Source organism: Leptidea sinapis, chromosome 39 (assembly GCF_905404315.1).
Source record: "Leptidea sinapis chromosome 39, ilLepSina1.1, whole genome shotgun sequence".
Taxonomy (NCBI): Eukaryota; Metazoa; Arthropoda; class Insecta; order Lepidoptera; family Pieridae; genus Leptidea; species Leptidea sinapis.
The window spans coordinates 4,311,536-4,326,628 of record NC_066303.1 but is presented as its reverse complement, the minus strand read 5'-3'; the positions used below and the strand labels follow the sequence as shown (position 1 = coordinate 4,326,628).

The 15,093-nt window shown below is 35.4% G+C and overlaps 1 protein-coding gene across 1 annotated transcript in view; it reads right to left on the bottom strand.

Annotated features, from left to right (window-relative positions):
* LOC126976150 (nephrin) overlaps positions 1-15,093 on the bottom strand; it is a 289,278-nt gene that overhangs the window by 109,768 nt on the left and 164,417 nt on the right. Inside the window, exons 6-7 of the mRNA XM_050824354.1 lie at positions 11,003-11,078; positions 7,901-8,016 (exon numbers count right to left, since the gene is read on the bottom strand). Coding sequence (XP_050680311.1) covers positions 7,901-8,016; positions 11,003-11,078 — 192 coding nt within the window. The remainder of the gene's footprint in view (positions 1-7,900; positions 8,017-11,002; positions 11,079-15,093) is intronic.

The window sequence follows — 15,093 nt, the reverse complement described above, 5'->3', positions numbered from 1 at the left end:
CGTACGATTGTATTTTCGGTTTTCCAATTCGTATGTATGTTTATTTGACACTTTATAAGATCGGCAACGTTATTGGTAACTAGGAATTCGTTGAAACAGATAAATTCCAACGAAACAACCAATGTTTATGAATAACAAACGACAATCGTTCTTAAATATCTACAATTTATTACAGGAAGATGTTTAGAGACCAAAAACGGATCCTATTCTGGAAAAACGTGTTTTACAGTTATACCTGTAAGACAGGTCGTCTACGGGCATAGCAGGGTAGGGATGGATACTGACGTTTTAGCTATTTTAAGGAGTGGCAATGAGATATTTGCCACTTCTTCTCATTAAAGCCCAACTTTTTCCGAAGTGGTGGTAAAAGGAAAAACAATAAAAACATTTGACATGCATATGTCATTTTCTTGACCTACATATAAAGTCATTTAAGTGATAAAATGGATGGTCTAACCTACCTAAGGAATTTTTTTACCCGAAAACTCATCGGTGGTTCTTCTTGTAATCGAGTATATTGAAAAATTATAAAAAAAAATATTATTTTATTGTGTTTTGGTATGCGCTGATGGTCTTGTTACCAATGCTCTAAATAAATAAAACAAACAACAAAACAGTAAAGTGGTTTTGATTTGATTTATTACTTTTTTTTATGAAAATAAGAGACGAGACGAGCAGGACGTTCAGCTGATGGGAATTGATACGCCCTGCCCATTACAATGCAGTGCCGCTAATGATTCTTGAAAAATCCCAAAAATTCTGAACGGCACTACATCTGCGCCCTTCACCTTGAGACATAAGATGTTAAGTCTCATTTGCCCAGTAATTTCACCAGCTACGGCGCCCTTCGGACCGAAACATAGCAATGCTTAGTCATTACTGCTTCACGGCAGAAATAGACGCCGTTGTGGTACCCGTAATCAAGCCGGCATCCTGTGCATAGGAGCCTCCCACTGGTAAAATTACTATTGCAGTTGAGACTACGACATAGGTAAGTACAGTTGTAATCTCAACAAAAGGGAACCAAAGAACATATTAAATCAAACCAAAACTGAGTGGTCAAAATCAGAATAACAATGGAATCAATAAAGCTCTGAGTCAACAGACGTTTAATGGTGTATTAATAATTCATGCTACGCTTTGTCACTCAGCGAATCGTTATGTAAGTCTCTACTCGCTGCTGCCGGGGCCCCAAATATACAGGGACGGATTCAAGGATGAGGAATAGAGGCACTGAATATATCAAAAGTTAAGTCCTATTTATCATCGCTTTATTTATTGTATGTGTTACGTAAGTTGTATTTACGTATGGAATTTTATTAATAGTACCTGGACGACCGTGTCTCGCTCGGATTTTAAGAAGTTAAAAACTTGAACAAAAACAACTAATAGGACATCTGGATTCGAACCGCTGTCTTCTGCTTTCCGGTTCACCCAATGTCCCATCTGAGCTATTATAGTCTTGTATATAGTGGCGAAATTCACAATGTATTCTAATGTTATTGTAGCACTTTCTTATTAAAGCACGGGTAAAACTACATTTTATTTAAATTTGAACCTAGCTAGATCGGTTTCTCGCCCCCGAAACTACCTGTATACTAAATGTCATTAAAATCGTTGGAGCCGTTTCCGAGATTGAGTTGAAGAATTGCTCGTTTGAACGATCTGAGATAGATAAGATAGATATAAGATAAACCTTATGAGCACTAAAAAGTAAACGCTGTGGTTGTACTTAATGACGTTAGGCCTGACTAAATTTAGTATAACTTGAGTATGTTCCTGGTGGTAAATTAATAAATCAATACCGAAGTGGTAGCGAGCCACCGTTTACAGGGACCGTTGAGTGTGGATTGAACGTTACGCAATTAAATATTACGGATCTCGACCGGCGCTGCATTATTGATGACGTGAAGCGGGCGTGATCATATACATGCTGATTTACGCAGAAAAATAAAATATAGGGGTGGTTGCGCCGTAAATATCTAATCTCTTTTCCTCGTCTAATTTGGTTATGGCAAATTAAAGTGCAGACGGTTTCCTGTAGAAAGAAAAGACATTGTGAGATACCATAGACAACAGACGCATTGTCATCTTAGAGGCTAATCTAAAAACAGTTGTCTCTTGCGCCGCATATAACATAATTGTCACCGAGCAACACTGTTCGCACGCGAATCGCAATATACGCATATGATAATAGTAAATTAATAATTCATCAGTGGTCAACGACCTAATCGCCTCGCAATAAGTTCTCGGTGTAACGCCACACATAATTTCTTTACCTACACACGCTCAGAGGAAGTAACATGCACCTTAGCACCAGGAGTTCCTAGAGGATTAGCGGGGGCCCCCAGCTGCAGACCATTGCACCTCGGAATCTCAGGTAAGTCAGCCTTTTATTTAGCCATAATTGATTAGCAATATTAATAATATCATATGTATTTCCTACGCACGTGTTATTCAAAAAACCTCTATATTATAACAGAGCTGATGGTGATATCGTGAGGGATATCAGATATTATACTAAGCCAAGTAAAAATACTACCAACAGCAATAACTCACAAATTTCCGCAAATCAACTGTTATAATTATTTGAATCTGTAATAGCGTAATTCATTCAAATGCAAATATTTTTATCCAAAATAGGATATGAAATCAATTATTGAATGTCAAAAACTACTTCCTATCTGAAAATGAATGCGTAAAACGTATTATTCTATCATTATTAAAACAACTTGGAATTTAACGAATCTTATTGGTTTTTATTGATTTTGAATTATAATATCAGTGTGTGTTCAATTCAGTTTATTTCAAAAAAATTGAGGCTCTGAGTTACAATAGAGCGGTGTTATTTAAAGTCCGTGCCTGTTCAACCCAAAATAATTTAGCGATATTTTTATTCCGTTTTTATATTTCCGCTGGAATATTTAAGCAAAAGTAATATGACAAGGAGCGGAAACGTGAATGCAATTGTAAAATAATTGTGGCGCCATCAATATTTCACGGGAAAACCAACTGAAAGATTAACTTTAGTTTCTCTGGGTTATTATTGGTTGATGGTCGCAGTTAAGCACTACTCTGACGGCGGATGCTCCATTCCCAATCTGTGGTATCATTAAGTCATTAATGTTATAGTAAGCTTTACCACATTCTTTTGAATTTCGTACTACATTTGTTTTGATCATTTTCTGGGATCTTATTGAAAAAGCATATGCAGCGCCCCACAAAAGACTTACTAACTCGACTTAGCCGAGTAGTAGGCATAATAACTTTGTTTGTTCGTGGTGTTAACTTGTTAACATTATGGTTATGACAGTTTCTAGAAAAAATTCTTATAAGCATATGTACATACATGCAATTATCAAGAATGTATTGAGAGGCATCAGTTAAAATGTTTATTTCTTTAAATTTTGCTCTCAATGATTATTTAGGACCTATTCTTTATGCAATGAATATTGTGGGATATATGCATATTATTCAGACTGTTTTGTTACTGTTTGCGTTCATTTCTTAGCAATACCGAACTGAAGTCATTTTACCCTTCAATGATGGGTCCATGTTTGTCGGAACAATTTGGCATATTATTGTTGTGAATGAGCCATAAATCTTTTGGCAATAGTTTTGTAGTTAAGCTTCAACGAGTGTACGAATGTGACGGTCGAATAGAAAATGACAGTTGGCTAACCTCATACTTATGTATTGATTAATAGAGTCTATAATATGATAGTCTCTTGCTGTTAGACAACCGGTTAAAACAGGCCAGGAATATAAGTTTAGTGTGCGTGACAAGCTACGTCTTACACTTGCCAGCTGTATGACACTTTGTGTGCATGAATTGCTCAAAATAGAGGTTAGTTCTAAACTCAATTTTTCGACGTTTTCACAGCTTGCATAGTCTATCTAGATGTATAAAATATAATCTAAGGCCTGAATGTTGGTTTATGAACTTGATAATATACTTATTGGTAAAATTTATATTTGTGCTAAACATTTACCATCACTCTTCACAAAGCTCACCATAAGCCCTTAGTCCCGTTTTAAAACAAATACACAATCAATTATCATTTCGTTGAAACGAAGAACGGGATTCACTTTTTTACTAATTAATTAATTATAATTGGAAAACAGATTGATAACAAAACTGGATTAGAAGAGCCGGAGATAGAACGTATTGGAAAAGTTTAGGAGAGTCCTTAGACGAAGAGGCCACTACTAGGTACTAATTATTAATCTAACCGTATAGTTTTTTTTGTAATAACTGTTTTTTTTTATGGAATAGGAGGACAAACGAGCGTACGGGTCACCTGGCGTTAAGTGATCACCACCGCTCACATTCTCTTGCAACACCAGAGCAATCACTCTTGTGATATACGCTCTTGCGTTGCCGGCCTTTAAGGTCGTCGTATCGTCCCGGAAACACCGCACAAGGAAGCTCATTCCACAGCTATGTAGTACGGGGGAGAAAGCTCCTTGAAAACCGCACTGTGGTGGACCGCCACACATCCAGTTTTTAATTGGATAACATCTTTAGTAATTAACATGATTTTATGAAAAGCGTCCAGACCCCAGTTTCACGAATATCACCAGTCGGTCACGAAAATGTCGTGTCAGATCCGTTAGTTACATAAACAAGATACTTCTAGAAAAAATTGCTATCGCCTCAAGCTAGATTAAGTTTCATCCCAAATAATAACGGTACAATCAAATTTAATTGCGTCAAAGAAAAATATCTCATAAAGATATGAATGGTAGCACTTACTGGGGATTATGTGATTCACTTTACCCCCGGCTTTATGAGACTATCACTCGACGGCAACAAATTGGTTTGACGTGTCTGCGTTATATCTTAGTTAATCTTTGGCAGAGAATACCTTTATGGACGACAATAATTGGATGATAAAGCGACGGAGTAAAGGTCGGATATTATTGCTGCTTTTAAATTAATAAGACAACGCTTGTATTGTTCAAGGAAAATGTAAAAAGTTTATCACGTTTTTCGTCTTCAACGAAATGATAATTGATTGTGTATTCGATTTTAAGATGGAAGCTCTTAGCTTATGGTGGGCGTTGGGAAAAGTGATGGTACATGTTTAGCACAAATATAAATTTTACCAATAAGTAAAGGATCAAGTTCAAATAGCAAAATTTAGGCCTTCGATCATTTATAAGTCTAGACAGACTATGACAGATGTGAAAACGTCGAAAAAAAAATTAGTGTAGAACTGAACCTCTATTTTGAGTAATTCACGCACACTAAAACAAAGTGTCATACAAATGGCGAGTGTAAGACGTACCTTGTCATACACACTCATATACAGCACTAATGTTGCACAATATAGCAGTTGTATAGCTACAGATATACTGCTATATTATATGCGATATTTCACCAATTCAAAAGTGTCTAACTACATATTTTTTCAATTATTTATTTATCGCGTGCGCCAGTCATGAGCATATCAGTGATCCGACCCCATAAGTTTTTCTGCTACCAAAAAGTATCCAACGAGGCTAAATAAGTTTACATTACAAAGATTTAAAAATAGAAAAATAAACTCAAAATATTTCTTGTTTACTAAAATAACTACGAAATCTCACCTATCTCTATCTATCGCACAAATCGGTAAATTAAAAAAAATCTAAAACTATGAGTTAGATCTTATAAGCTTACTAAGAAGGGCAGTCCTTAAATTTTGACGGAATTAGTTGCAATGAAGCCTGGCCCGGATTTATAAGTTTTTTATGAAATCCATGCAAGATGAATTTATTTGAATGAGATTAGGCATAAAAGCATTTATTTTTTCAAAATTGATTTCCTAAGAATTATTTTTGATGTCACCTCTTTTTTTTTTTTATGGAATAGGAGGACAAACGAGCGTAGAGTGATCACCGCCGCCCACACTCTCCTGCAACACCAGATGAATCACAAGAGCGTTGCCGGCCTTTAAGGAAGGTGTACGCGCTTTTCTTGACCTCTAACACTACTTCGGAAACAAATGCCGCTCTGAGAGAAAAGAAGCGGCGAAACTCTCCCAGCATTATTAGCGCTGTTTTAAACAAAATATACAATATTGTACTGTCATTGTTACTTATCTTCTCAGGCTGTCCGATCATTTAGAATTAAGATATTCATATCAATACATTAGGTCTCGGTTTAATAAGACGTCTAAATATAAGCAAATGGGGGCGAGTAGAACGCCGCGGGGGCCGACCTGTTTCGATACAAATACGCTCAGCGGGGGACGATTATGTTTGGTAATCACGTTGTTTATATCATCTAGCTGGATTACAAGCTTTAAATATTGAGAACAAAAATAATATTATAATTAATTTAATAGACCACAGGACTCAAGTAAAATTCTTTAGACAAGGTTTATATACAACCATTCTTTAGTTAACAATTTGTTTTTTTTTTTAATAATATGATAACCTTCACTTCTGGAATAAATAACACAAATTAAATTTGAAATTAAAATTTATGAACGATGCAGGACTCGAAACCGTGACCAATCGCGTTCCGTGCCTGCGCTCTTCCACTGAGCCAACCGTTCAAAAGAGTATAGTCTGATAAATATTTTATGTCTTTCTACTTTTAGGTTGCGCCTTCATCTACAGGATCTACTTTACAGTTGATAGCCTGTAACGCCAATATTTGCATATTAAAAAATTTACTTAAGATGTCGCTCTTTCAAATTTAAACAATTGATACGCCACTCGACTGGTTGACTCAGTGGAAGAGACGTCGCGGAGTCGAGTTTTTTTTGTCGAAATTTTGTTTTCAAATTTAATTTGTGTCATTCTTATGTTATGTCAATTCATAATATGAATATCTATAATATGTTATTTGTGTTTTTATTTGTATTATGGAAGGGAGGATGAACGAGCGTACGGGTCACCTTATGTTAAGGCACCTAAATAGGGTGTTTTTAGATAAGTTTTGTGGCGAAAATATAGCATTTGGATCTATGAACACTACTTTATCGTGTTACACATACCCTTAAGTCTTATTTTTAGGTTGCTAATGTTTCTGTTGGTTATAGTTATAGCTCCAGAGCTATTTTGATCTACCACTTTTCTTTAGAGTTAAACACTACTCTCAGAAAAATTATTCTTATAGCTTGTACTTTTTTGTGTAGGTACATATATGAAGATTAGTAATCAATAATCAGAGTTTTAAGCATATAAATTGTTGCCGCCTATAAATATGTTACGTTATCCACGCAAGAATTTTGAAAATATTGGCTTTGTTACGTAGTTCAAGGTCGCTAGCATTTAGTGTCGCCTTAAGTAATTACCGCCTTCAACATACTCTTGAAACAGAGAAATAAGGAGCACTGCCGGCCATTAGAAAATGTGTACGTGCACCCTATTATTCCACAGATTAGTTGTACGTGGAAGAATGTCACTTGAAAAACGCACTGTGGAGGAACGCCACACATCCAGATGGTGGGGAATTTAACAATTCCTTATTTGTTGCGAAGTTTATTAGTTATAACATCTGATATGAATTATTAAGTATAATTTGTTTAATAATTCATTTGGTTTATTTTGCTCTGAATGCAGCACTCCTGTATAATTATAGTTAAATAAAATTAATAAACTTTTTTGTCGTTTAGTATGTACTATATACTAGCTGACCCGAAGTTATTCTGTTTATAATAAAAAAAGGCAGTTGGAATTTCATAAAATCCGCCCATAGCTGACCTCTACTCGACGAAAGTAATATTGCTACCAATTTTCTAGTCTCTACGCGTTATGGTTCCAGAGATATCGTTAAGAGTTAATACATAGGTAAAAATATCTTATATATATAATAGATTAGAAGGGCTCTAGGATATCTTATAGACGTTTAGTTATAATATCTGAGCTTTGTTATTCTTTGATCTAATAATAAATGGGTACTCACATAGGACACTAAGTTGCACAGTCGTCCTCATTGGTAGATCTCTGTTCAAAGCGTCATGTTTCGCTTCGCAGGTGAAATCGGCATAATCATCTTCTGAAGTTGCTTTGAAGTGAACTCTGAAATGAAAATAATGCGATTTAAATCAATGATTAGATTTCGAAAACTTTTTACCAGTAGTATCAGCTCGATCGATTTGACTGCGCGCAACGCAGAACAGATCGAATTTTCGGGGACCTCTGTGAACGGCTGGATCACATGGCGTTGCGTAGACGTCGCTTCATTGTGTCTTTTACCGCATTTATCACGGGGAGTGTTCCGTAGACCTGTTTCACCCGATTACTGCCGCCGAATTGCACTTTCGCACGACACCCCCATCATCATAGTCATAGGCATAGTCATCACCACCGAGCAATTTCCCGGTGGGAGACTCCTTTGCACAGGATCACGGCTAGATAATGGATACCACAATGGCGCCGATTTTCGCCGTGAAGCAGTTATGTGTAAGCATTATTGTGTTATGGTCTGAAGGGCGCCATAGCTAGTGAAATAACTGGGCAAATGAGACTTAACATCTTATGTCTCAAGGTGACGAGCGCAATTGCAGTGCCGCTCAGAATTTTTGGGTTTCTCAAGAATCCTGAGCGGCACTGCATTGTAATGGGCAGGACGTATCAATTACTATCAGCTGAAAGTATTGCTCGACTTGTCCCTTATGGTAAAAAAAACACAAGAGCGTGCGTCCGAGTATACGTAGGGGGCACAAATATATCTATAGATTAAAATGTTACTTTCCTTAATAATTATACCCACAAAATAAAGTGACAACTTGCCTAAATAATTACTTCCTTAAAAACTCAAAAATAAAATAACAAAAACCCTACTCAGCTTTTACGTGATACGCACGAACAAAGATACAAGAAATCCATAAAAAAATCACGCTACTGTTTTCGAAACTGTTTTCCAAACGAGCCAACAAGTTTAAGTTTCCTTAAGCCTTAGAATCTAATACATGCAAATACCGCAGACAAAATAAAATCCACATCACATCCAGATTCGGGTGGATTATAGTGTCGTCGGATTGACACGGGGCTTAGAGGCTCACGGAACCCCGATGATGGAATTATTACGTGATTTTCCAGCCAGGTATGAGGGTACAAATGTAATTAATTTAATGTGGGGGATTTTAGCTTGCAAACCCATTGCAAATATAACCAAGAGCTTAGTTAAAAAATATATAGGTTATTTTTTTGGCGCGTTAATATGGAACACCTAGACTAGAGTCAATATGTTTTCATAAAAAAAATAAGCAATAATTGTACTTCTTTTTGCATTCACGTGAAATTGCCTTGCCTGTCCATTGTTTTAATTACACATTTATGATATTTTTATAATCTAATAATTTGAATTTAAAAATATTATGCACTCACTCTGAATGCAACAAAAACACCCTAAAGAATGGACGTCGTCAATAGTGTGTTCGTGAATTAGGGAATCAAAGACCAAAACGAATTTAATTTAATTGAATTAGTGTCAAGTGTCAATGTGTAAAGAGTTCCTCGCCGCCTCCGCAGTTCCGCCGCGACCACGATTCCTGCAATCGCATTGAAATATCGGCTTCAAATTAATAAAATATAAAACGTGAGTACCCGTCATATAATTTAAAAAAAAAATACTGCGGTTGAGCTAATTGGATAATTATTTCGAAAACAAATAATGCTGTAAAATTGTTTGTACGCTGTATGCTAACCATTAGAAGTAAAGAGTAATTTTCCCCAAATAAATGGCATGCAATTAAACATACAACATTTAGCATTCATCCAAAACATAATTAACAATACACAGAGTAAGCAAACTCTTACAAAACATTAAATTTGTAACTCACATTTACAAAGTTGCGCCTTATGTTATTTGCGTAGACTAACTAAAATTAGACAGAGCTAAGCTTAATATTATTGCATTGATAATTATATCAGATTTAACTGTTTAAACCATAGCACGTAAAATTTGGAAAATGGTTATCGTACCTATATATATGGTAGGTTTCTAAACTGTTGACTAGGGTTGGAAAACTAGTGACTGATAGTGAACTAGCGTAGATAATAAAAAAATGTGTTTTTCTTACAACGACATCACTAATGAGCATATTCGAACTATAATCGCTATAAAGAGATAATCCATCCTATATTATGCTGTATAAAAATATTTGAATTACTTTTCCAAGGACTTTTTTAACTGTAACGTATATTTTAGACTTTTGGATTTATTTATAATAGTTATTTTTGTAACAGTGATATTTTTAGAGCGATCCTAGAATACAAATAACAAAAATATTGTATTATCATCGTTCTTGACAGGTGTACATATTTTCATGTGAATCTGACGTCTTAAACAGGGTGGAAATCGCGTCAGATTAAGTCGCGTTATATAGAGATAAATAGAGGTGAAGCCAATATGACGCATTACATGACGCAAAACGAGCTAACTAGTACAAATATAACCAAATTAATGTAACGTTCTCAATGCCCAACTTCTTCTACACATTAATATGTCTATGGTTATGTGATACGACAGCCCGCAGAAGTAACGCACATCACTTTTGTAAATACTCCCACAAGTGGAAGTGTGGGTGATAGCCAGATGTTGAAGCTTTATGGGTTGTGCTGGAATGATTTAGCATTTTATTGGCTAACTCTTTAGTTCGAGTGTTTTATATTAATGTTTCAAAATACTTGATTTACAGGCAGAAACTCCAATTATAAAAGGTGGTCCATCTAGTGTTTTAAATTTGAAGTACCGTTTACTTTGACTTTGAAGTGTAGAATGACATTCATTTCATATTCATTCATAAGATGTCAAGTCTCATTTGCCCAGTAATTTCACTAGCTACCCTTCAGACCGAAACACAATAATGCTTACATATAACTGCTTCACGACAGAAAAAGGCGCCCGCACCCTGTGCAAAGGAGCCTCCCAATGGTAAACCTGTGGTACAATACAGTTTACAAAATTTTACGCCCTGCAATTGCCCAGCCTGGAACAGAGGTCTGCTAACGGTAAATGCTTTGGAAGTTTTTACTGTTAGTTCATGTAAATTGTACTCACCGTGACACAGTTGTATATCTGACAGATTTCGGGTTTCCAGTTGGAGAGCCCACTTCTCTGATATCTTCACTGGTAACTGGAACAAGGATATAAGCATAAGAATCATGGCAGGCTTCATCGTGCTCACTTAGGGGGCACTGTTTGAGGCAGAGTTTTAATCGTGCTATATATACCCTATCGTAAAATATGGCCCGGGAATCGATGCTTCGTGCTGCTAAACGGGTGCTGCTTTGTTTTTTTTTTTTTTATAAAAATTAGGTACGAGACGAGCAGAACGCTCAGCTAATGCTAATTAATTTCCCATTACAATGCAGTGCCGCTCAAGATTGTTGAAAAACTCAAAAATTCTGAGTGGAACTATCGAATCCGCTCGTCACCTTGAGACATAAGATGTTAAGTCTCATTTGCCCAGTAATTTCACTAGCTACAGCGCACTTCAGACCGAAACACAGTATAGCTTACACATAACTGCTTCACGGCAAAGGCGCCGTTGTGGTACCCATAATCTAGCCGGCATCCAGTAAAAATTAGCCAGTCACTCTTGTCGGTCAATCTCACTTTTGTCGGTAATAATATTATGATGATGACATTTATTTATTTGTAAGATGCAGTGGATACTCTCTTTCCTTCATATCATATAAACCTATGACAAAGATAGAGTTAAGATTGTAAAAATATTTTGAAGAATGCCTGAAAGAATGATTATTCAGAAGTGACGTCACTTAACTATTGTGTCATCCATCAGCAGAGTGCAAAGATAGGAGGAGATATAAAATTATACTGTTTGATTGTATGTTTGTTAGGTTGTAATAGTTTTGTCTAATAAGGTACGACTAACCCAAATCAAGAAGAAAACGAAATTAGAAAGGATAGACAACACTATAAAAAGATTAAACTGGCGCGACACACCTTGAGAAGCAATATAGATAAATGGACAAAAAATATTGTAGACTGGTATCTAAGACAAGGGAAAAGGAATCAAGGAAGACAACCCATTAGGTGGGAAGATGATTTTAAAAAAGTGACTGGACCAACATGGAGACGATCTGCTCTAGACAGATCACAATGGAAATTTCTGGAGGAGGCTTATGTCGGAAGACAAGACAAGCGAACGTTATAGAAGATTAAGAATATCACTTATATTAGATTATTACTTAGATTAGAATATTACTTAGATTAGTATTACTTAGCTTAGAATATTACTTAGGTTTACTTAGTTTACAATATTATTTAGATTAGAATAATACTTAGTTTATATATATTGTACGAATCTTACATTGTTTGCAATAAAGGCTTCATATATTATTCATTCATTCAATAGTTTTGTCTTGTATAAATATATGTAATAACTTGATGACCCGACAGACGTTGATCTAGATGTACAAAATGCTCCTTGTTGTCATAATGAAATTGTTTAACAGCGAAACTGTCAAACCGTGCGTCACTAAATTCTCTCATAGAAAATATGTCCATACAAAACAAATATTGAAAATAAAAATAATTATTGGTCCCAAATCGAAATAAAAACTATCCTATCGCTCAAGTTGGACCAAACTGCACTCCATGAAGTAATCCCCATTAAAATCCGTTCATTAGTTTAGGAGTCCATCGCGGACAAAAAACGTGTCACGAAATTTATATATGTTAAGATATAATATTGACACACTTTTACACAAATCTTCTCCCAAACTAGGGACAGCCTGTACTATGGGTACAAGACAACGATATATTTAATACAATATACTTACTTAAACATACATAAATACATATAAACATCCATGACTCGGAATTAAACATCCATATTCATAACATAAATGATTGTACCGACCGGGATTCGAACACGGGACCTCTAGCTTAGTAGTCAGGGTCACTAACCATTCGGTTATATGAGTCCTGAAATGATTTCAAATGTTTATAATATGGTTGCGGTGCGGTTTACAAGGAGCTTTCTTCCACGTACTACAAAGCTGTGGAATGAACTTCCTTGTGCGGTGTTTCCGGGACGATACAACATGGGTACCTTCAAAAAAAGCGCGTACACCTTCCTTAAAGGCCGGCAACGCTCCTTTGATTCCTCTGGTGTTGCAAGAGATTGTGTGCGGCGGTGATCACTTAACAACAGGTGACCCGTACGCTCGTTTGTCTTCCTATTCCATAAATAAAAAAAAGATATATGCGTGGACTTGGTTTGCCAAAATACTATCCAATAATGTACTAAGGTGCTTATTTTTGATACCACGAATCGCAGGATGTAGAGTTTACCTGATATAACATAGTTACCCGTGTTAATGCCGGTTACTTGATACTATAAGTGTATTGTACCGTGATCGAGTTACATTCGAAAACGAAACCGGTAGTAATGACGATTATCAAGTTCGACGCACTAAAATGGTGAAAACGATGATAGATCGATTATTACTATTAGATACTTTTCAGTTGCTTATTTTTTTGTAATATTTTTAGTAATGTAAGTGTTTAAAAAAAGATTGTATTGTTTTTCACTAACCGACTTCGAAGAGGAGGAGTTTCTCAATGCCAAATGTAATAGCAGATACTCGCCACGCGTGACTTTGAGCGGGATAGCTTCGTCTAGAACCAGACAACCCAAGTGGGCAAGCGCCGACTTAAATCCTATCAATAGATAGCACATACAAATAAAAATATTTTATTAAAATTTCAGGTATATTTTGCATAAAAAAATTGCTTAAAGTCAATATCTAAGTGATCGGACAGCCTGAGACTAGATTATGATTATTTTATAGCAATAGCAATGACAGTACAATATTGTATATTTTATTTAGAAAACGCGCAAAAAGAATGCTGGGAGAGTTTCTTGGGCCGTTTCTTCTCTCACAGAGTACCATTTGTTTCCAAAGCGGTTGTAGTAGTACTAGGTATTAGAAATCACATCAAAAAGAATTCTAAAGGAATTAATTTTGAGAAAATGCCTTTATGCCTTTTAAGTATCATGTACTTTTACTTTTATTTGTAAAATTATAATGTAAAGCTAAGTTTCTAACGTTTGTGAACTATTTTTTCTTTTATTAATTTAACTCTGTTGCGTAGACTTAATTTAGCAATTGTACAAATCTCAGTGGTTTTATTGCTTCGAAACCGCAATGTAAAATTTGTTTTTTATTAATAAATATATTTATAAAAAAAGTAAAGTCGATTTCAGTAAAAACACTTAATCTAGTGGTACATCAAACATAAGAGGAGTCCAAAAGGACTGATTTATGAAGTTAAAACTGAAAAATAACTAACTAAAGCGGTTAAGTTGCTTGCGCATTCCTTGCGAACTAAAACAAAACACAAAATGTATCTTTTGCATACAAAATGTATATTTTATAGCACATTTGCATGTAGGAACTATTAAACGTTCAGAGGTTGTAGCCACCCTAATTCTTGAGCATTAAAAGCCTTAACCATAGACTTGGGAATAACCAACCATAGACTAATAGATTTAATCATAAATTTTAATACTGTGAGGTCAAAAGTAACAAGAAAAGGGGAAATCATTGAAAAGCTCGCGAATGGAATCGCAATTTCTTTATGTTGCAATCCAGAATTCGTGGACAACTGAGGCATACGAGAAAAAAGGCTTACTTTAGTATAAGTACATTATAAACAGGATTATGATGCATGGTTCTTGACTGGTAATAATAACTAATAAATATGCTAAGTTCTTGTATGATGTAAAAGATGGGCTGGGAGTTTTTTATCAGTTCTTCTCCCCAGGTCAAAGCACCTTTACTAACTGATGAAGCTTCATGGTGTTTACCAAGTTATGTTACAATATGTTATGTTACAGTCACTCCCTATGGTAAATACATATATATGTCTATTTGCATCTTATATCACACTAGCTGACCCGGCAATCGTTGTATTGCCGATATTAAAATCACGATACAAAAGTAACTGTTGAACGTAGATGGGTGCAAATTTGAAGTTGTATGTATTTTTAAATGCTGACTCATAATCAAACAAATTTAAAAAAAAAATCATGAGAATCGGTCAAGCCGTTTCGGAGGAGTTCAAAGTTTAACCCGACAGACGTTGTTCTGTATATAATAAATAAAATAATGTTTTTA